The following is a 25,046-nucleotide window of genomic DNA, read 5'->3' as shown; positions in this document are numbered from 1 at the left end:
AGACAGAGACAGATAGACAGACAGACAGAGACAGAGTGTAAGCAGGGGACGAGCAGAGAGAGAGGGAGACACAGAATCCGAAGCAGGCTCCAGGCTCTGAGCTGTCAGCACAGAGCCCAATGCAGGGCTTGAATTCACAAACTGCGAGATCATGACCTGAGCTGAAGTCTGATGCTTAACCAACTGAGCCACCCAGGCTCCCCTCAGGTGATTTTTAATTTGGAAACCAAGCTTGTCATTTAAACAACATATTTCCCTTATCTTCTGTAATTTCCCTCATCTTTTGGGCTCTAGGAATTCAGGACTGTCAATGTAGGGCTAGGACAAGATACCAAAAAAAAAAAAAAAAAAAAGAGAGAGAGAGAGAGAGAGAGAGAGAGAAGACAGATGGCCCCTAAACTGAGTAAGAGTAATTAGTATATCTGAAGTAGCAAAATTCCAAGTTTAAATTAGGTTTACCAGAACACACTCACATTATACATCGATATACATTTGTATTTTCTTTTTTATCAACACTTTTAAAAAATAAGACTTAATGAGATACAAACATCTGTTTTTCTATAGCTAAGTATTTTTACAGGATGATGTCATGATACATTATCTCTAATTTAAACCTCTATTTGTTTTTGTTTTTTAATTTTTCAATCATAGTAAAATGGATACACATATCGTAAACAACACTGTAATAATGAACATCCTTCTGGATAATTTTTGCACAATTTGAAATTATTTCCTTAGGATAAGTTATCTTGTGCATTTTCACAATTTTTGGAATGCCATCCCTTCATTAACAAACTGCTCTACATCCTAACCTTCTTTTTTCTCTGCGTATTCTCTATATCCCTATAAAACTGAAATATAATTCTTTCCTCAAGACACGTTATTTTTTTACAACCATCTCAACTAAGGGTTTATTACTGAAGATTTAGTCTTGGTCCTCCTCACTCTTTACTGCCACCTCAGACCATAGTTCTCCACACCCTTGTAAACACCCTTGAAAACTGCCTTTTTCCTCTGAGGCTCACACAGTTTGCTCTCTGCCCTCTTTCTTTTCTCATCATGGTCCTTATGGACCCATGAGTACGCCCCCTCTTTACTGAAGACTGGCACTTGCTTCCCCCTTTTTTTTTTTTTGTAAAGTGTATTTATTTTGAGAGAGAGAAAGAGACAGCACAAGCAGGGGAGGCGCAGAGAGAGGGGAGAGAGAATCCCAAGCAGGCTCTGTGCTGTCAGCATGGAGCCTGACGCTGGGTTTGAACCCACAAACCATGAGATTATGACCAGAGCTGAAATCAAGAGTCAGGCACTTAACTGACTGAGCCACCCAGGCTCCCCGGCACTTGCTTCCCCATCTCTTCCTCTACTTCAAGTCCTACATTTACTCTAGGTAACATCACTACCTTTGTGCTTCATCTGCAACATCCTGGTCATTTATTTCCTCGATCTTCTCATCTCTAGAATATTGTCTTCAAATACTACTCTCATGTCCACACCCTAGACTTGGTCATGACTTGGAATTACCTTTCTGAATCATAACTTTGGACAACTATTTGTATTCTAACCTTCCTTCTTAAAGTCTTAGTTATTTCTAGTGCATAAGGGTTTTTTTTTATTCATTGGCTCTTCTAATCTGTGAATTCTTCATACCTATTAGTTGCCATCCCCAACACACACACATGCGTGCGCACACACACACAGGTTTTTGTTTTGCTTGTGATCCTTGTATTCATCATTTCAATAAATTTTTAAAATTTTTTTTTTCAACGTTTATTTATTTTTGGGACAGAGAGAGACACAGCATGAACGGGGGAGGGGCAGAGAGAGAGGGAGACACAGAATCGGAAACAGGCTCCAGGCTCTGAGCCATCAGCCCAGAGCCTGACGCGGGGCTCGAACTCCCGGACCGCGAGATCGTGACCTGGCTGAAGTCGGACGCTTAACCGACTGCGCCACCCAGGCGCCCCAATAAATTTTTTAATGATGGCAAACTCCACTAAATTCTATTGTCCTTTTTTTCTTTCATCATTCACACCTGGATAAATTCTAGAGAGAATATAATTGTCTGAACAGTGGCTCACCCCTGCCCACACCAGAAAATTCACAAATGTACAAGAGGTGCCAATTCATCTAGGATTCAGCTCTCTCCAGCACTCCTACTACATCCCCTTAGTCTGTACTCCCATTTTCCACTGCTATTTCTACCTCCTCCAGCCTCTCCAAATTTCCAATTCTCACCACCTGTCCTTTCATGTGTCTACTACTTCAAACAGAGAATGTGATTTATCAATTAGAAAAGAATTCCTTCAACTTCCTGACATTGAACCAACAAACCTACCTACATCCATTCATACTCTAACTGGATGCCTACAGTGTGTCCAAATTCTTCATTCTAGGTTAAGCCATATGAAAACGTCAATACATGAACACTTTTGGCCTCCACAAATAGCAATTTTATATGTAGGAACCTAAGAGTTTAGAATCCAGGATCCTTCAAATATCCACCCAACCTCAGGATCTCTGCTGGCTTGTTAACACCATTGTAAGCATAGTCAAAACTGTCCCATTCACAAGGGGGAAAAAATCCTCCATCAACCCATATGCCTTGATGACTTACTATCTCCCCATCCATAGTCAAATTCATGGGGGGAAAACGTTTACATCTGCCTTTCTGTCTCCTCACTCCCAATTTATCCTCAAGTCCACTGACATTTTGTTTATAATGCCACTACTCTGTTCCTTTTCCTGTCATAGTCACCAGTGATTCACTACTGCTTAACCCAATGGGTTTCTACATTTTTATCATATTTGATTTCTCAACAGTGTATTGCACTGTGGATCAATCCTTCCTTGAATATCCTCTTTCATCATCATATCACACTTTACTTTCCTCTTTATTTTCCTCTGTGGTTTTCAGACTTCATTCTTTGCCCATATATTAAATGTTAGTCAGTCTTTGTTAAGATTCCTCTTTGAGTCTTCCTTTCTTCCTATTATTTCAATTAAGAAAATTATTGACCACCTACCATATTCCATGTGCTAAAAGTACAGTAATGAATTTGACACAGTACGTGGATTGTTCACTGCCATAATCTCAGTTACCAGAAGTACCTGGTATAAGTATAAACTTAATAATCATTTTTTTGTTTGTTTTTTTTGTTTTGTTTTTTCAATATATGAAATTTATTGTCAAATTGTTTTCCATACAATTTCCATACAACACCCAGTGCTCATCCCAAAAGCCCTCCTCAATACCCATCACCCACCCTCCCCTCCCTCCCACCCCCCATCAACCCTCAGTTTGTTCTCAGTTTTTAAGAGTCTCTTATGCTTTGGCTCTCTCCCACTCTAACCTCTTTTTTTTTTTTTTCTTTCCCCTCCCCCATGGGTTTCTGTCAAGTTTCTCAAGATCCACATAAGAGTGAAACCATATGGTATCTGTCTTTCTCTGTATGGCTTATTTCACTTAGCATCACACTCTCCAGTTCCATCCACGTTGCTACAAAAGGCCATATTTCATTTTTTCTCATTGCCATGTAGTATTCCATTGTGTATATAAATCACAATTTCTTTATCCATTCATCAGTTGATGGACATTTAGGCTCTTTCCACAATTTGGAATAATCATTTTTAAATGGTAAAGTAAAACTGCTAATGCATATTGAATGTTTTAAATTCATGTTTGTAAGCCAACCTACCTATTCCTTTCATATTTGGAACATATAACTTAAAATTTGCCATTTGACTTTCCTTTTATTTATGAAAAATTGATAAATAGAAGATTTGATCTATTATTTTTCACTTTCCTCTCCTTTAAAAAAAAGTAGTCAAATTATTTAGTGTTTCCTGTGATGATGTCTACATGCCATTTTTAGGAAGTGAATATCTCATGCAAAAATGCAAAAGCAAAACATGAAAATAAACTAAGATCATGTGATACTGATTTATCTAATCTGTTAGCTCCAAGAACTTTGCAAGCAAAGGTATCAGCTTTTTATCAATGCTTGGTATCAAATAACTTAAAACAGTGAAAAAGACACAATTTATACAAACAAGGCAGTTTTTAAAAGAAGAGTTCTCCTCCTGGTGTGCAATTTAAGTAAAACACAAAGTGGGTTTTTTTTATTTTGGGGGGTTTTTATTTATTATTTTTTACAGTGTTGGCATAGTACAATATTTTAAATGTCCCTATAGGAATAAGTAGTGTGCAATAATTATTTTATTTTATAGACTTATGGAAGGGAAGTTTGTAGTCTGAAAGTACTATTGCCCAGTCCATCCGCAATTAATCTTATTTCACAGATTCACGGCAAAGTTTTTCTGTCTCCCAGTTCACTAGCCATCTAAGAAAAAACTCCTTCCAATTTTCCTAGATATTGGCATATTACTGAGTTAAAATGCAAACTTAATCCTCAGTTCTGGTAAATAAACCACATAGAATTTCAGACTCATACACAGGGGTTATAGTAAGTGGATACTGAGAAAATTTCTTATGCAAACAAAAGATCTAAGTAATAATAAGATGAGCTCAATGTTAGTTTATTTCAACAATAACAATGAACGTATTCAATTCCTACCAAGGACAAGACTTGTAACTGGGTACATGGTAGGGGAATAAAGGAAACCTGATTTCTGGTAAGGGGATGATTGGAAGAACAATAAGTAGTAATGAATATAATACAATTTAAAATTGAATAAATGTTAAGTACAAGTATAATCAATGCACTTCAGCAAAATTACCTGAAAGACCAGTACCCATACTGCTGGTGACAAATGAAATGACTTTAGGTAGGATTTATTTTAATGTATGATAGAGAAGATAAAGCTACTATGTCATACTCAGCATTTGGTGGATATTATTGCTTAGGGATTGGCTATATTAAAAATGAGTTCATTTAGGGGCGCCTGGGTGGCGCAGTCGGTTAAGCGTCCGACTTCAGCCAGGTCACGATCTCGCGGTCCGGGAGTTCGAGCCCCGCGTCGGGCTCTGGGCTGATGGCTCAGAGCCTGGAGCCTGTTTCCGGTTCTGTGTCTCCCTCTCTCTCTGCCCCTCCCCCATTCGTGCTCCGTCTCTCTCTGTCCCAAAAATAAATAAAAGTTGAAAAAAAAAATGAAAAAAAAATGAGTTCATTTAAAAATGTAAGGAAATTACCTTGAGATATTAGTGCTTATGGCAAAAAAAAAATTGTGATGATTGCAACTAAAATTTGAAAATCATTCGAAAAAAGAACAATGAATTTTAAGCAGGACAGAATATGAACACTTCAAACACAGCACTTGAGTGAGTTCTTGAAGATGAGTACATTTTATGTACATAGGGAAGTGGCAATTGTAGACTGGGGTCGTTAGAGTCACAATACAGAAAGCCTCCTTATTTAGTTAATGTAATAGGTGTTAAGTTTTAGCTTTGACCACATTGAAATCCTCAAGAAAATGCAAATTAGAAGCCCTACTTTTTAAAACACATGCTCATTATGGGTTTATTATAGAGGGTACTTACATACTTCAGCATACATAAAAATAAAATCATAAACACAGCAGGGGAAATTTTGATTTTTAAGTTTCATGGTTGATGCTTTTTTATAATTACTAGGGCTAAATATTGCTTTGATTGTAACTACCTGAATTTTCCAGTCCTTTCAAGTTTATCAAATGGAATCTTCTATAATTTTTGCAATTCAAGCTCAAATATCAACTCTCTGGCAAAATATTCTTATGCCCTCTAAATAATCTCTATTTTATGAAGAACTAATAAATTAAAATCCAGATTACTGAAATGTTCCCCTTACAAAATAAATAGCAGCTTAGAGCAAATAGCAGGGAAGAAACACTGGGTTTGGAGTCAGAACACCTAAATGAAAATTCCTCTAGTTAATAGCAATGTGTCCTTGGACCATACACAAGACCTGTTTTTATTGCTGTACCAATATTTCAGATAAACACCATGAAAACTACAAAAGATTACAAATGTGAAAGGTTATCATTGCTAATGGACCCCAGTGAAGGTGCCAATTAGAAGACAGTTTAGTGTGTTAGGATTTATTTGATCATGACCCTTATGCCAGACACACACGTGTAACAAATGACTAGGTGATTTTCTAGGGGGTTGTTATACTTCTTTGACTTAGATTCTTACTTAGGTTTCTGAGAATAGACTCCATAGAATGGCTTATAAATGTCCCACTTATAAGCGAATTAAGTCTCTTCCACAAAGGATTTTAGTTCCCTCCAACAGGAAAAATCATTTTCTGTCCTCTACTGCTTTTTTGGGTTCCCTGAAGGTCATAGCCCAGATAGTCGGTGACCTCACTGTCGTAAGACATGTGACTAAGGCATGCCTCTCCCACATGGTCTGCTGAACAGCTCCACTGTAAGGCTTTGGTTGCCCTGGTTACTACGCAAAATACTAGAAGCTCTTAAGTGCTGCCATGTACTATTTTTCTGAGTCTTGGTGTTCTTCCAGATCCTTGGATTTGGGCTGAAAATGAAATTGCTTTTTTTTTTCATACAGTTCTGCTCAACAAAATTTCCCTTCCTTTTCCCAGGTTTCTATTTTTCTCACATACCCCACTGGTCATTGCTGTCGTAATTTTGGATTAGAACCTGTGTTCCACAGAGAAAAATGTTCATAGGTAGAAGACGAGGAACCTAGGTGGGCTCCAATAGTTAGTACTTTTATGTTCTTGGGTAAATCTTTATAGCCTCAATTGAAAAATAGGCAAATCATACCATGTGAACTTTACAAAGTTATGGGATGGGGGTGCAGATCAAGTGTTACGGGGTATGATAAAGCTTTTTAAAAACTATAAAGTGCTATATAAATTAAAGCTATTATCATTATTATTATTGTTAGGGTGACCTGTGCTTCACCCTTCCACCCTCTACCTCACCCTCCGCTCTCCCAAACCTGTTTGAAATAAGGTGGGGCATCCTTGACTAAAGGACCACTCCCTATCTTCTCAGGGGCCCTAAGACTCTCTAGAACCACCTCCACGAGGCTCTGATTACACTGTGCAAATTTATCAAACACAGACAGAAAGAACTCCCAACAATTAAGATAGCTTATCATATATATACAAATGCCATTTATATTTAACTGAAGTAATACAGTCACCCTGTGGCAGGTATTTTGCCACTGAAATGTGAGGATGAGTCATAGGAAACTGGGGACAAGAGAACTGTCTGTACACTCAGTTATCACATAGACAGGAATCTCCCAAATGAGTGTGATTTCTATGCAGTGGCTGGACTGCCTTGGTCAGAACAGAGTGTTTATATTTTTCTCTTCTTTCATTCTTTCTTTTTTCTTTTCTTTTCTTTTCTTTTCTTTTCTTTTCTTTTCTTTTCTTTTCTTTTTTTATACTTTTTAAGCCATCCCATTTTGTTCAGCAGGGTCAACCAGTCTTCCTCATCCAAGTCTGATAGCAAGAGCTAATATCAAGTGAGAATTTACTAGCTCTTCATTCTTATATCTCTGTAGGGGTCATCTGCATTTTCCAGATTAATAAACTCAGGCTGTAATAAATGAGGCAAGGTCATGTGACTAGTGAGAGCAAAGGCATTTTGTCTGAAAACGACCTGGGCTCTTTCCACCCCATACATGCAACCTCTCTTCAGAAAGCTGGTAAGGCTGCTGTGACCAAAGCAATCTCTTTAAAAAAAAAAAAAAAAAGTAATGTGAGAAATATTGCTTGTTTTCTGTTGAAGACTGTGTGATACATGCAGAATTATCTAGAAGAGATGGAATATCATGTAAAAATGTGTAAAATATTGTAACACGGTATTGTCTTCAAACATCTTATTAAAAGCCTGACCCATAATAGTGCACAATACATGCATTAAGATACAATCCAATAAATACGCTACTGTCAGCTTCTTTCTTCCTCATGAGGCCACAGCAACCCAGAGAACTTTCAAATATGTGACAGATCACATCCAGACCAGATTATACAGCTGAGTGGGATATTGAGAAAACTCTCTGGGCAATTAGGAGAAATTATCTAGACAATTGTCTTAATTCCTGACTTCATCTTTTCAAAGTGATTCTCTCAGATTGTAGGGGGATAAGACTAGAACCCAATGTTTTCACTCCTTATCCCATATGCCCTTCAGTTAAATTTCATTGTCTCTGCAGAAAACAGAACAATGTTTTGAACAGAACAGTTCAATGAATAAACCAGAATTTATTGCCCACTTTGGGCCAAACACTGTGTTAAACAGTATTGTTATAACAAGAAGAAAGGCAGAGAACACAGATGGGCACAGAAATAAGAGATAAAAAAGCACAATAGGGGTGGCAGATGTGTTGGTGGATGCTTTCTTCTGATTATTTCTATTTCCTCAGTGAAATTGTTTTAAGGCCACTAGCTGAGGGTGAGGATGAAGGAGGAGGTATTGAAGATTTGAAAAGACAAGGTATGAATAACTATCTATTTCTCACACTGGGAGAAAGAAAGAATAACTAAATGAGTATTATGGCAAGGAAGCACTGAGGCCAACTTGAGGTTAGTGCTCCTGCATTTACAATGAGACTCATCAGCAAAATTGGGTATTTTTTTCCCAGCCATATTTGTATAAACACAGAGTAGGTATAAAGTTGTATTTAAACAGGGTTGGAGTTTTGTTAGATGATTATGACAGAGAGAAGATTACAGGATGAAAGATGTATGCCAGGAATGAGTATAATTAGAGACCATGGGATTTATGCCAAGTAAGAGAGCAATGTCACCATGAGGGTGATGGGAGACAGTGAAAAGATAGTAGGATCCATGTATTGTCAGTACCAGTGGGGGTGAAGTCAGGGTACTAAGGTAATGAGCTGGAAAAAAAAGAGTGGTGGTAGTTGCAGAGCTGGTTGATTAAAATTTAGATTGTGGAGAAATTGAAGTTATTGGTAATAACAAGATATAGAACATAACCTTGCTGGACAGCTGAGGTAGGGTGAAGGACAAAGTGACACAAACAACCAGAACATGAAATAGAACACAACCAACCCAACAAAATAGCAACAACGCAGTAGAGGAAACTTCAAGGTGGCTGCTAACTGGAGTAGGATCGCAGTGAAAGGAACTGGCCCTTAGAGGAGGGAGAAGGCATTGGAGTAGCACATCGAAAGGTTTCCAGAAATGGAAATACCAGCAGCTGTGAAAAGAGGAGGTTAGAAATACAGGGGAAGAGAGGATATTTTAGGCAGAGGAAGTGTTGTGAGCAAAACAGGAATGGGTGAATGTAAGAAACAGAATAACACATATGAAGAGAAGTACTATCCACTAAAAACCCAGAATTAAGCTAGACACACCAAATGAAAGACTCTTAAAAATCTAAATTATATCATGTTCTTCCTATATTTAAAGTTGTCCAGTGGGTTTCTATGACACTTTGAATTATCAGTGTTTGGCATTGCCTTCAAGGGGTCCCATGACTTGATACTTGTTTGTCCCTCTGGCTGAACCTCTTCTACTCTTTCTGGGACCGATCATGATCCAGCACCCTGGCCTGATTTCTTTAAAGAACTCAACAAGCTCACACTCTTTTTCTAGCTTTAGGAACTTGCTGGCACCTAGTTGTTCTTTACTCAGAAGTAAAGTTTCTAGAAGCTGTTTCTTCACAATTCACCTCTCAGCTGAAATGGCATCTCTGCAGGGACAACTCCTTACTACTCAGTTAGGCATCCACTCTCTATTCATTAATATGCTTTATTTTCATGAGATGAAACTTATTCTTTGGCTTATTTTCAGCCTCTTTCCACTAGCTTGTGAGCTCCATAAAAGGAGATAACTTATCGGTCTTTGCCACAGTTTTTCCAGCAGCAGAATCAGTTTTAGCACATAGTGGGATCTCTATAAATATATCCTCAATGAATGATTGAACGAATGAATGAATACTAACCCAAAGAGCTTACAGCATACACAATGAGAAATATTCAAGGGTTTTTGAATGACAGAATCACATTATTACAAGTGTATAATTGGAAGACAATTCTGGCAGCAACACTGTAGAATGTATTTGAGGGGAAATTATCTGGGCATGAAGAGATCTATTAATAGCTACTGTGTTTGTCCAGGTGAGACACATTGAATGCCTGAAGTATGATGATGTTAAGGACATGCAAAGAATGGGACAAATGGGAAGGAAAATTCAGAGGTAGACTGACTATGTGAAGCAGTTGTGCAGAGGGAGATGTCCTATGATTTCAAGGTTCACAGAGTGGGTAATCTAGAAAACTGTGAATAATCTTATTAACACATATATTTGTCTTTTAAAAATGTTATTTAAAAAAGTAAAGGGAAGTAAAGGAAGAGTGTAATAATAAATGTACAGACTTAGCTAAAAAGAGGGTGGTGATACAATAAGAACAAAGCAAAAGAAATGAGTAGAAGGAAGAAAACGGAAAGAAAAACCACTATGGAGAAGCAAAAGGAAAAAGAAAAGATTAGTGAAGGTGTGAAGAAATTATAACATTTTTACACTGTTGATAGGAATGTAAAATGGTGTGGGCACTTTGGGGAAGTTTAGCAGTTCCTCTAAATGTTAAGCATAGAGTTATCATAAGACCAAGAAATTCCACTCTTAGCTATGCATGCAAAAGAGATGAAAACACATTTCCAGACAAAAATGTGAACATGAATGCTCAGAGAAGCATGATTCATAATAGCCAAAAAGTAGGGACAATCCAAATGTCCATCACCTGATGAATATACAAATAAAATATAGCATACCCATAAAATAGAATATTATTTGGCAAAAGAAAACAAATGAAGTCTTACCTCCCACTATGGAAAACAGTATGGAAATGATACATACCATCACATTGATAGCTTTTGAAAATATTATGCTAAGCAAAAGAAGACAAATACAAAAGACATTTGTTATATGATTGATTCTGTTTATATGAAATGTCCGGGATAAACAAAACAATAGAGACAGAAAGTAGATTAGTCATTGCCTAAAGTCAGGGAGTTAGGAAAAAATAGAGAGGGACTGCTAATGGGTACAGAGTCTCTGTTTGGGGTAATACAAGGTTTGAAAATTGTGGTGATAGTTAATTTTGTGAATATAATGAAAACCATTGAATTCTACACTTTACATGAGTAAACTGTATGGTATGTGAATTATATCTCAATAAAGTTGTTAAAGAAATAAAGGAAGGAAGGAAGACATCAAAAGGCTCTGGCAGCTCAAAGTGTGTTTTGATTAAATGTAAAAACTCCTGACAGTTATTCACTAAGGCTGTCAAAGTTACCTACCTATCATTACTCTCCCCTTTTGGCACTCATGTGACTTCTCTAGCAGTAACAAACCTTTCTTTCAATAGTTCTTTCTGACTCAAGAAAGGCTTTGCCTCATTTTCTTTTCACATTTCAAATTTAATTTTTAGAAATAAATATTTCCCTGTGGTTAGATACAGTGACAGTAGAACTTGTTCATTAGAAAATATTTGTAGCTAATACATCTGTGCATGCTTCAATGTTCAAAACAATCCCTGCCTTCTTGTGGAGGTCAAAATTTGTCATTAAACAGCAGTAGGAAGAGAGATGATTAAGGATAAATGATGCTTACTTGAAAATATTAATAAGAGCAAGAAAATGTACCAACAAAACTGAACCAGTGTTGGCCAAAGTAGTGTGGTACTTCTCTGGCCGATCACCTTCTCTTCAATAACGCAATAAGCCAATGGCCTATGCAACTTTTTGGTCCTCATCAGGTTTTAATTGCCTCAATACTCTAAATTTTCTTTCAAGGGGTACACCTGGGTGTCTCAGCCTGATAAGCATCTTACTCTTGATTTCAGCTCAGGTCATGGTCTCATGGTTTGTGAGTTTGTCTTCCACGTTGGGCTCTGCACTCTGTCAGTGTGGAGCCTGCTTGGAAGTGTCTCTCCCTGCCTCTCTGCCCCTACCCGACTCGCGCGTGTATGCACACATGTACACACACACTCACTTTTACACACACACTCTCTCAATTCAAATAAACTTAAAAAAATTAAAATTTCCTTCAAGAAACAGCTTCTTATAGAACTTCATGCAAATTTGCATTCATGAACAGAACTTAATTATCCCCTTCTGAACTCTTATCAGCTAAAATACCAGTTAATTATGACATTAGTCAACTTTTCACTTATGAGACATTATGTCTACCTTATTTGCATAATGTGGAGTTATAGAAACAAGACACACAGCTTGTCAGAACACGAAAGATAAAAGAAAGCTCAAATCTTTCCATTTAATCTTTTTCACAACTTGTAGTATTTCTACTCACATCACAGATTTTATGCAAGTCTCATCATATCTGGTGGTACAATTAAAATCATCATCATCACTGCTAAGCCACTGTTACTATGATAATAACACCATCACCTCCTGATACTTACACAACAACAACTTTCTTCCAGAACTGTTCTGTCTTCCCTAGGCAATGGGTTAAAACCCCAGCCAGGTGATTCAATTATCTTGTCTGAAATTTTCTCATATCCATTATTGTAATTCTTCCCCTTATGGATTCTCCAAAATGTGTTCATTTGATAATGCCCACTTCTGAAACTAGGGATTACTCTTGAAGGCTCTGGTAGCCCCCCTTATCTCAAGCTTAGACTCTTATCTGCTGGAACTCTCCCTGGAGATCATCAGGGCTTTTCTAGGCTCCTAAGGGGCTTCCCAGTCTCTGCATAGTTTCTGGCCAGTGTTGTCACTCAGATTGCAAGGTCCTGGGCACCAATTCTCACCTCTTTCCTTCATGAGGGGCACATCTACCATCCAGCACATATTTTCTACCAGTTCACCCCATCTCATCTATGTACAAGGATATCTGCTTGATATCCTTTGTCTGCTGCTTTTGATAATAAAAATAATAAAATAATCAAAACTCCTAAGTCTTCACTAGGTTTTAGTTACTATCCTAAGTGCTTTAGGTATATTAACTCACTTAATCCTTGCAATAATCTCACAAGATAGGTATCATTACCCGCATTTGGTAAAGGGAACCTGAGGCACAAAGAGGTTGAAGGACTGCCCAAGGTCCCACAGAGGAGGAGCCAGGATAAGAAATCAGGTAGGCCGGCTGCAGAGCCCACATCCTTAACTACAATGAATAACCTCTTTCAGAGACCATGAACCCTTCAAGTCATGTGGCCATGGCTGTGGCAGAAAGAAAACCCTTTATCTCTCATCTTTGAATCACTGAGCGACAATATTATGGTTATATAAAATGTTTAAAAGCTCCAGGAAAACAGTAGATGGTAGGAGAGCTATATAAAGGGAAGGACCTGAATATGTACCTTGGTAAAAAATTGTTACATTGAAAGAAAATGGCTGACACTGATAAGAGCAAGGAGAGTTCATTCCCTTCTGCTGAGCTTTGGTTAAGAAATACCTCCCCATGAGACAGTCTGGATAATGAGCCACTCAGAATGTAACCAAAGGGAGGGGAGGGATCAAAAATGCTTTGACTTTTTGTGATTGACCTGTTGAATGAGTAACTTTTGTCACTGCTCATCTTTGCTTTGGCATAAACATTTCAAAGGTGAGGTCACTTTAAGTGTTTTTGTTTGTTTGAATGTCAAAGGTTTCTCTAAGGCTGGATTTTCCTACACTACACTGAATCTGTTTAGTCATCTGGCTAGGATAGTCTGACCAAAATTCAATTCTTTGAATTGGAAGGATTAGGGGGAAGGAGAAGCCAGGAAAGCAAGAGAAGGAAAGCATTGTCCTTTAGAGATTTTTAAGTGCAAAATTTATAATTGTATCTCTATCCCACATAAATGCTTAAGATCATTTCTCCTCCTACCATATTTGAAGAAATTAATCTCTTGCAAGACTTTGCTGAAAAGTGTTTTCTTGTTTTTTGGGGTTTTTTTGGTCACAAATAGTTTAGGGCTGCCTGCTTTTTTATGACACATAATTTTGTTTAGTAGACGAATATTTGCCAAGTACCTATGAGATACAAACTCCACCAATCTAGAACAGCCAGTGATATTTCATCAATTTTTAAGTTAAAATTAGATTAGTGCTGAAAAAAATCAGGAAGAAAAATTATTTTATTTTTTAAAAAAACATTTAAGAATACATTTTAGGGCATGTCTGCATAATTAACAAAATGTACTCAGAGTGCCTGAGTGGCTCAGTCAGTTAAGCGTCTGACTTCCACTCAGATCATGATCTCACAGTTTATTGGTTCAAGCCCTGTGTCGGGCTCTGTGCTGACAGCTTGGAGCCTGCTTTGGATTCTGTGTCTCCTTCTCTCTGCACCCACCCCCCCACTCCACTCATGCTCTGTCTCTGTCTCTCAAAAATGAATAAATGTTAAAAAAAATTCTAAATAAAAAAACAAAGAAAATGTACTCACACAATTTTTCAATATGACCCGTATGTAAGACTATAATTCATTCTTAGTGATGTTTCTGGTGTTAGAAGTAAAACAGTTCAAGGAGAATTTTGTTTTGAAACTAAATTGCCTCCTTATGAATATGGTTTTCCATATCTGACTCAGGGGAGAGGAAAGATGGGTCCAGCATTTTCAAGCTTTAAAAAATTATCATGGTTAAAATAAATAAATAAATAAAAATTATTATTTTTCAACCACTGTTTCCTCCAAAGAGAAATCATTAGTCCTTCTCTGAAATTGTCTTAGAAATACTCTACAGCTCTAGGAGCAATTTGGTACAATGCCATCCTTCTCTATAAGACTATAAGTTCCTTGAGAGGAAGATCTATTGAATATTCTTCATTATATTCCCCTGTTTTGTACATAGCAATGCTCAATAAATATTCACTGAGTTAACTAATGAATACATGCATTAATACATGCATTAATTAGGTATATCTATATTCTCATTCATAAATTCTACTTTCTCATGTATATCCTTGAGAAATCCTTGTCTTTGTTTATGTTGTTCCCTCTGCCTGTGGTAGACATCATTCTCACCAGTTCCTCCTCCTCAGCCTCCAAGACCCTGTTCAAAGGATAAGTTCTCTAAGGCAAAACCATTTGTATACACTCATCTCTCATTGCTTATTGGACATAATTCCATTATGGTATTTATCTCTTGTATTTTAGTAGTTACTTAATGTGTTGCTATAAGATGAGACCATGTCTTATTCACTTTTGAATCCCAAGCAGAAAGTGGCACACAAAGAAACTTGGTAAATGTTAACTGAATGAGTTCATGATTGCCCATGGTCTTCTATTAATAAAGGCAGTGAATATTTTCATCAGCTCTTTCCTTGCCCAGCTCTTCTAAAGATACCTCAGATGTTTGTAGATTTTAATACTCTTGTCTTGCTACCAACCAAAGTAAGAGTGGCAAGCCAGAGTAACTTTAGCTCCTTCCAGAAACACAACAACACTCAGAACCAGTGCTACCTGAGATACTTATTAGAGCTCAAGTTGATGGTTCTTGGGTGAGGAAACTGCCTCTAACTTCTTTGTGAAGATACAAGGATACAGAAATATCCCCACTTTTTCCAGATTGTTGATGCCAAAAGGTACCCCAAGGTGATATCTTCAATTATTTAGTGCTGATCTACTTTCCACTTTACCACAACCATCCACCGATCCAGGGAAGGTAATTCTTTCTTCTGCTTTTACATGTGTAATTTTAACAGAACAAGAACCGGTACCTTTAACTTTCAGAGACATATTCCTGCCTAGTTCTCCCATGAATCAGATGCTCCTGGACAAGCCATGCCAGTTTTATTCTAGACTGTCTCAATTCTGTAATTATCCAGATTTAGCCTTTAGATTTTGGGCCCTGACTCTGGAATAGGGACAGAACTTTGTCACATCCCCCTGCCTCCACACTGTTTTTCCGAAATATCAGTCATTTACATACCACTTTCATGCTTTTTGCCATATTTGCATACTACTGGTACTATTATTGTCTTAACATTTTTGTTTAAATTGATTATTTACTCAGGTAAATATGGCCTGTTTTATCTAATATCATCTATTAAAAATCACAGGTCTGAAATCTTATAGCCCTATGAAATAGATATTCATCAAACCAGTGGTTCTCACACCACGAAGTTCCTGGGTCCAAAGTCCTGAGCTATAATTATTTATTTGTTCATTATATTGATGATCTCTTTTTGATCTACCTATTATTTCTTCCTTATAGCTCTATTGTTTTTCTTCAACCTGTCCTATTCTAGATATTCTTCATATGCATTACGGGTTACTTGTCATATAAATCAGGATTATGGGATTAAGTACAGAGGTCTGAAAAAAGCCCCAAAAGCCAAAGTCCTAATTCCAGTTCCCCTAACACCCAACTTTAAGGTTTTATTATTATTATTATTATTATTATTATTTATTTGAGTATTATTGACACACAGTGCTATATTAGTTTCAGGTATATGACTTAGTAATTTGACAAGTTTATGCATTTTGCTATGTTCACCACAAGTATAGCTACCATCTGTCCCATTACATTGCTATTACCATATCATTTATTGTATCCAACTTTGAGCCTTTAGTAATCACTTTGAGCCTCTGTTGGGTTTATGCTAGAATGAGAAGAGTGACCCAGATGCTCTCATTATTTGAGGCTTTTTGGATGTGAACCACATGAGTAAAATATGTTTTTAGTTCATGTAACAAAGAAAAACATATTTCAGAAAATCTAGCGTGATGGGCCAGGAAGTATATGAAACAGTAGTCAATTGCAGTAAAATTCTGACTTTCTAAAATCAAAATACAAAGTCAAATGTCAATCAGTTATATTTTTAGTATTTTTTTAGTATTTTAGTATTTTAGTATTTTAGTATTTTTTAGTATTCAGTATTTTAGTATTTTTTTCGATTTTTTTATAGAACAATATATTTAATGTACTAAATGTAATATGAGCAAACCATGAATTCTAGAGAAAAAAAATTCTATATCAAAACTATGAAAAACTAAGATTTTAGTACTTAAGTTCTATTTGACTTTAATATACAACTCTCTCTCAAAAGGCCAGCAACACTGGGTAGAAGGACAAGTTCACTGAAACCATGGATGACTGCCCTTATTGTCACAGCTGTTGTGTTGGTTCTATCAATAATCATCGGTCTCCTTGTGTATTTTTTGGCATTTGGTAAGAATATACCTCATTGTATTATTTTGAAAATTTCAAGAGCCACTCAATTTATTTCAAAGCCTAATATTTTCTAATATTATAGAGTGCAATTTTAATTGCAACAATAATTTTCATAAATCTATGCATACTTCATATGAAGCAGTATTAATTTGCATAAACTTATCTACATTTGGGAAATGATTATCCTTTATGTATAAAAATTATTTCTAGCATTTAAAATTTGAACTGGTTCATATAATATTATCTCTTGAACAATGCAATACATATTATTATATTGCTTAATATTTAATGTACTGAGGGTAAAATTTATTTTAGTAGCAATTCTGACTTCAAGGTTAACTTATGAGGATATATTATATTCTGTCATTATCTAATTAACAGCTTAAATGTATGAATTATTGTTAACAGGTAATAATTTTATTATGAAACAACTGACAACCACATAACTCTGAGAACGTGTGATCTTAAAAATAGGTTAGAAATACTTGCAACTCATATGTACAATAAGGGGTAATATCCAAAATATATAAAGAACTCAAATAACTCGAAAACAGAAACCCAAACAATCCAATTTAAGAAAGGGCAGAAGACCTGAATAGACATTTTTCCAAAGAAGATATACACATAGCTAACAGGCACATGAAAAGGTACTCAACATCACTAATCATCAGGGAAATGCAATCAAAACCATGATATCACCTCACACCTCTAGCATGACTATTATAAAAATGACAAAAAATAGGGATAACCAGGGGGCTCAGTCAGTTAAGCATCTGACTCTTGATTCTGGCTCAGGTCATGATCTCACGGTCGTGAGATGAGCCCTGTGTCTGGCTCCGTGCTGGGCACTGAACCTGCTTAAGATTCTCTCTCCCTCTCCTTCTGCCCCTCCCTGTTTGCACCCTCTCTCAAAAATTAATAAAATAAATTAAAAAAAATAAAAAGACATAAAATAACAAGTATTGGCAAAGATGTGGAAAAAGGGAAACCACATACACTGATAGAGTATAAATCGGTATAGCCACTATGGAAGACAGTATGAAAGTTCCTCAAAAAATTAAGAATAGATTTACCATATGAATCAGCTAATCTGCTTCTGGGAATTTATCTGAAAAAAAACAAAAACATTAATTCAAAAAGACATATGCACCCCCAAGTTCACTGCTGAATTATTTACAGTAGCCAAAATCCACAAAAAACTTTAGTGTCTATTTATGGATGAATAAAGAAGATGTGATTATATAGATACAGATACACACACACACACACACACACACACACACACACACACACACACACACTATGGATTACTACTCAGCCATAAAAAAGGAGGAATTCTTGCTATTTGAGACAATATGGATGGACCTTGAGGGCATTATACTAAGTGAAATAAGTCAAACAAAGAAAGATAAATACTATATGATTTCACTTTTATGGGCAGTCTATAAAAGCAAGCCAAATACACAAAACAAACTCATAAATACATAATACAGATTAGTGGTTACTAGAGAGGAAGAAGTTATCAGAGGGGAAGTTGGGGATGGGCCAAAAGGGTGAAGGGGGTCAATTTTATGGTGACAGACAATAACAAGACATTGTGGTGATCACTTTGGAGTTTATACAAATATCAAATTATCATCTTGTACACCTGAAACTAATATAATATTATATGCCAATTTTACTTCAAAAAAAAAAAAGAAAGAAAAGAAAAGGTTAGAGAGAGGTTTTGGCCACAGCTATTGAATTTTTAATTCCCAATAGTTCATCAATTATAGGATTTTTTTCTATGTTATCCCCCCTACTTCTGATATTTATACAACTCAATGAACTAAAGCAAAAATGTCCATTTTTGTTCTCCCTTCCAGATCAGAAATATTACTATTACCAAACCTCCTTCCAGATCCCCAGTATTGAATATAATCCTGAATTTTCACTTGAGCACTCAAAAATTAGAACAGACCTGAAACAAAAAGTCAATAATGAGGTAAGTCTGGCATCATTTCTACCAATAATACTATTGTGAAAAGGTTAAAATAAAGTTAAGAGATGATTGAACCTATACTGGGATTGCCAGATAAAATACAGAATGCTCAGTTAAATTTTAATTTCATATCCTCCTGAAAATATATTTCATTCAATATTTTAAACATGCCTATTCCTTAAATTGAAATGTAACCACATTTTAGTTTGCTGACTCTGGCAACTCTAACCGACATTTTCACAGGAAAATTGGAAAAATACCCTGGACAAAGAATAATTGCATCAAAGACTAAATAATAGAAGCCCAACAGAAAAATTAAATAGCTCAAACATAAAAAATGAAATTATTAGAGTTATCTGGAAACATAACTCAATCATTCAGACACAAACATTACCATGTATCAATTTTTAACCACCTAATGTATTTATGAGCCTCGTACATTTCCCACCAGGCAAGTTATACTAAACATTTATTCCTGAAAATACACCACAGAAACATACAGACCAGTTCTTCCACTGAAGACTTCAGTTGTGTACACAGCTTCTATTGTGCCTAGCATTGACCAAAGATGATAGATCATTTTGCCAGCTTTAGACATATTTCTTTCTTCATTTCCTCAACCAAAAGTAAAAACTGATGAAATGAGTTGAAGGTTACAACTGAGTGGGATTGACATGTCTTTCCAAAAACACATCATAAGGAAATTTTGATTAAGAAAAAATAATCAGGGCAGGGTATATTTTGTTATAGGAAGCAAAATATTAAATTACAGTCTAAGCATTGAAGTCAGGACATCCATATTCATATCCAAATTTTAATTTTTGACAGCCTATCAGCTTTGATAAAGCTCCTTGACCCGTCAAAGTTTTAACTACAAAACAGGTATAATTTCACCTACCTCCCTCAGTTATTCTGAAGACTGGTTTATGTTGTGAATAAAAAGTATGAAAAGTTATGTCCAAATAAATGTTAGCATCTGTTTCCTGTGCTCTCACAGAACTTTTTATACACCTCTGCTAAAGCGCTTACCACCTTGTTACAACCTTATTATTTTGTATGGCTTTGTCCTTCTGAATTTGTGAGGGGCTAAGTCTACTAATTCTTATATTTCTGGTGCCTAGAACAGTGCCTGTCATGTGGTAGGACTATAAAAATACACTTCAAGGAGATGACTAGTAAATAACGCACTAGAATTGGCCCTCTCCTCTAGAATATGAATGGAGACAACATAATTAAGGGAAGTACAGTAATTTAGACCAGAAGTTGGCAATTTTTTTCTGTAAGTTACCAGATAGTAAATATTTTCAATTTTGCAGGCTACGTGGTCTCTTGGCAACTATTCAAATCTGTCACTGGAGTGCAAAAGCAGCCATAAGATAATACAACAAATAAGTATGGCTATGGTCCAGTAATACTTCTTTATGGACACTTAAAGTGGAATTTTGTTAAATTGTTAGATGTCACAAAATATTCTTCTTCTGATTTTTTTCAACTATTCAAAAAATGGGAAGACCATTCTTAGATGGTTGTCTAGATTTTTCCTACAGGCTGTAATTTGCTGACCCCTGATTTAGACTATGAGTTACAGTTCTAGGAAATATTTTCCTAAAAGAAATTATTAAAAACAGTGCCTAAAATGAATTTTAGAAACTTTTTGTGGAGTTCAATAATCTAAATTGTTTATATGTTCAATTACCATGGGTAATACATGGTTCACAAAGCAGTGATTTCAAAAGAAACAAGAAAAAATAATGAAATTGGAAAGAGAATGGAAGGAGGCAAGCAGAAAATTTATGATTATATATAAGATATGTAAGTATCATATATAAAGACATATTAATGTATGTAGAAAATCTGGAAGTACATAACCAAAAATATGAATAGCAGGTTCTCTATATGGTGACTTAGAAATTATTTTAATGCTTTTTGCTGTATTGCTTGCTTTTTATAACTTTTTACAATGAATATGTATTTGTTTTCTCAAATAATGTATGTATGCTATAAAGATATTTCCTTAAAATCCAAATGTATGTATGCTATAAATGTATGTATGCTATAAAAATATTTCCTTAAAAACCAATTTTCCCTTTATAATCAGTTAGAAGGAAGACACATGGTCATTCATTTTTTTGCTATTGATTTCTCAATAAACATGCTCACTAAATCATCCAATATGATATGGCATGGCACTTCGCCAGAAAAGAACTGATAAATCAAATTAACTGCATGAAAAGCATTTGTTCAACACAGACCCAGTTTCAATATTTGCAGCTCTTCACCTTTGATTTGGGAAACTGATTATTGAGACTCAAGTTCACTTAAGGTTTGGCATATGATCAGTCTTTTTTTCAAGAAGCCAACTTGACAAGTTAATGATAATAAACAGGTTTGTAAAAGCATAGATTCTTTAACAAGCTGTGGTTTTAGTAAGAAATAATTTATTCTAGGAATTTATAGTACAGAGAAATTATCCCACAGAGAAAAGTCTAAAATGACATACAAATGGCATATATAGTCTTGTCTTTTCTAAGTAATTATTTCATGCATTTTTTCTTGATGAATATATTTTTTTAGGAAGTACCTGATAAATACACATCCTGCACCTCTCCTCCATTTGCCACAGGATCAAAACATGGCCTAAAAATTTCACCAAAGCCTACAAAACTGATTCTTCAATCAATGATGATAGCTGAGCTTTAATGATAATGACTATACACATCAAATTTTCAAAGAAATTCAGTCTCAGCACCTCCATCCCTATGTATATTTTATATTGGCTACTGAAATATCTAGCTTAATTCAACTCTTTATATCAGCCATCCTGGATCATGTGACAAATTGTTCAAAAATCAGCATCCACTTATAAGGATGACCTTTATGACACCAGGATTGTGCCCAAATGAGCTTTCTGAGGATAGTTGCAAACTTAGAAGTAAATGCTATAACTGCAGATTTTACACAGGCATTTTTGTGATATATTGAAATGTGTGAATTCATATTTTAAAAGTTCTTTACTGTTGTTTTTTTTTTCTTTTTTCAGATAGATCAGATATTTCGAAGATCCAGTTTAAATCATTATTACATCAAGTCTCATGTTGTCACTCTCAGGTAATCACAACTAATTAATTTTTATAATGAAAAGACAATTTGTATTATTTAGTTATTTTTCAATTGTTCCATTTGTGGACAGGATCTAAAAATCTCAGATTTAACAAGAGCACAAATTTTTTAATATTATTACATTTAATTGTTATTCTTTCTGTATAGAGTACCTATAGGGAGAGAATTTCTTAGTTTGGGTATTGATACAATATATTCTACTGGTTGTCCTCTTAAAGACTTGCATTTTAGTTAAAGATTCTTATAATCCTTAAATACTCTTCTCAGTTTTGCTTGCTTTATTTTTTAACAATAAATAGATATTGTGAATTTTTAAAAATCAAGAAAACATACACAAAGTTGATGGATTTAACAAGTGTTTTTTGATGTATTTTTCCAGAAAAAAAAAATGTAGAACTCTCAGATACTCAGCTTTCTCTGAATATGATCAAGTTACACAAGGAGGGAATAATTCAGGTATTAACACCTATATGACACAGGAAGGAGGAAAAATCCATGACAATAAAATACATAAAATATTTATGTTGATTTTCTTGAAGATGTAACTAATATTTAAATACTAAGGTATAAAATAATCACAACTATGGCTATGACTTTACTCATTGTGGTGTTTTTCTTTTTCAGGTCAAGTAATGATGGTTTGAAAACAGATGTATTGCTTAAATTTCAGTTTGTTTCTAACAATGCAGACACAATAAAAAGGCAAGCTGACAACATTTTGCATCAGAAGCTGATATTAAATGACAGCTTCTTGAAGACCGATACTTCATTACCTCATCTTAGAGGCAAGAAATATCATTTTCCTTCCCTTGTTAGAGTTTATCATTTTAGCAATATTCTCAACTACAGAGAAAAGTTTATTTCACCATAAAATGAAACCACTTTTCATTTTTAAATCTCTCCTTTACTTAATAATAAACAAATCCCCACACAATCGACACCAAATATTATCTTCCTTTGGTTAGTATAGAAATAATTATGAAACAAATTATACTTTAACCCAAATATAATTTTTTTAAAGTTCTTGGTGGAATTGTTTGAATTAATTAAGCATGTATGAGATAAAAACCTGCATTCTGCTACTGATACAGTAATCTATAGTGCCTGGCTCTTTCTGTTGTAATATTTTCTTCAATCTGAATCCAGAATGTAAGAGTGGTATGAAGACAGAAATCATGATATGTGGAACACAAACATAATTTGGGCTCCTGTGAAAGGAGACCTGGCTCTTTTTCTGACACTACAATAAGCCTTCCTACAGCATGCAGGATAGGACTGGTCTAGGGCCATAGAGGAAACAGAATAAGAAAAATGTCAGACCCTGATGATACCTGCCTCTGGCATAAAGGCACCGTATCATTTGCAACACAGGCATAAGGAACTAGGTGATAAATGTTTGGGGTATGAGACTAAACAAAGCTCATTATAATTCCAAGGCTATTGTTAGCCTCATATATATTAACTTTGAAGTTGTCATATTTACAAGAACTTATGTAAGCTATGATATGAGACTCTAAGGCTGACAGATAATTAAGTTACTAATAAGTATTCCCTTGGTTACCCCCCCCCCCAAACTCTGGACCAAACTGTCCAGAGCACTAGAGCAGATACATTGTAATAAACTAACAGAAGAGAAACTTGCATTTGGTTTCCCAAAAGCCAGAAAGAAAAAAAATAGCTTGAAGAACTCTGAGTCTCTGTGAGTAATGGCCAACATTCAGTTCTGTGTATCTATCATGCACATAGAACAGAGTAGACTGAATCCAATGTGCTGGGCTTTAGACAGCAGAGACAAGACTTCCTGCAGAAAACATTTTATTAAGGATATAGGTACATGTGAAATTTTGACTTTTTAAAAAATGTGATTTAATCTTGAGCTCCCATGAAGCCAAATGTTAGAAATTTAAATTCCATCATTTCTGGATCTATCTGCCCACCCCGACTCCCACTTTGTGGTGTTAGGGCACTTAGGCCCTTCACAGTGTTGCTGGATCAGGATGGGGATTGGTCTATTCAGGGATCTCCTGGTGAACCATCCATCACCAGATCTTCAGTTGCCTATCAAAGCAAGTTACTTTTAAGACAATCTTCATTCCCATGCAAAACTCTTCTCAGATTCATCATTCATCCTGAGACTTCTGTGTTTACCGAGGGTGCTTAGAAATTAATTTGCACATATTTTATTTCATCTATCTTTGCAAAAGACTGACATTCTTGAATATTAGAAATGTGTCTTCTGTAGTTACAACCACATACCCAAGATTAGCACAGAACTCAGCACAGGGCAGGACGTTGGGATTTGTAAAATGTTCTATCTTTAACTGTGTAAACGAACTCAATCTCCTGAAAGTGAGCATGAAACATAAGCAGTCTTAAAATCAACAATCACCACAGAACACTGAGGAAACTGGAATCATTCCTTGTTCCATATAGACTTTTAGCACTGCATGAAAATACAGAAAAATTTTAAAAACAAAAGCTGAGTTTCATAGGGTGAGAGAAATCATTTCAGTATATATAGTAAAAAGAAAAATGCATGGAATGTATTCTAGGAGACACTGCAGGTGGTAGTGGGAAGAACCTTAGACTAGAAGTCAGGAGACCTGTGTCCCAGCGATAACCATGGTAGTGCAGCCTTGGGTAAGTTGCTAAAATGGTCTCAGTTCCTATTTTGCAAAATGAAAATAGTAGCAACTGTGAAATTTATCCTTTGGAAAAACTTTAAAATGCTTTGAAAAGTATAAACATATTAATGTAATGTATTATTTTATGGACTTTCTCAGGTATCTTTAGCAACACTGATCCTAGGAAGTTGGGGAATTAACTTATCTCTTGAAAAGGGTACCTGGAAAGCTAAAACACACACATAGGCCCCAA

At 35.6% G+C, this 25,046-nt stretch overlaps 1 protein-coding gene across 1 annotated transcript in view; it reads left to right on the top strand.

Annotated features, from left to right (window-relative positions):
- The window catches only part of LOC124521069 (transmembrane protease serine 11G-like), a 52,263-nt gene that overhangs the window by 7,291 nt on the left and 19,926 nt on the right, over window positions 1–25,046 (top strand). The window contains exons 3-6 of the mRNA XM_047092249.1: window positions 16,944–17,065; window positions 18,934–19,052; window positions 22,090–22,157; window positions 22,794–22,954. Of these exons, the coding sequence (XP_046948205.1) occupies window positions 16,944–17,065; window positions 18,934–19,052; window positions 22,090–22,157; window positions 22,794–22,954 (470 nt within the window). The remainder of the gene's footprint in view (window positions 1–16,943; window positions 17,066–18,933; window positions 19,053–22,089; window positions 22,158–22,793; window positions 22,955–25,046) is intronic.

This window comes from Lynx rufus, unplaced genomic scaffold (genome assembly GCF_022079265.1).
Source record: "Lynx rufus isolate CCGP_SWC_20201006 ecotype Redwood Valley unplaced genomic scaffold, mLynRuf1.p SCAF_3, whole genome shotgun sequence".
Classification (NCBI taxonomy): Eukaryota; Metazoa; Chordata; class Mammalia; order Carnivora; family Felidae; genus Lynx; species Lynx rufus.
The sequence above is the reverse complement of the archived record's forward strand: the minus strand, read 5'-3'. Positions and strand labels throughout refer to the sequence as shown.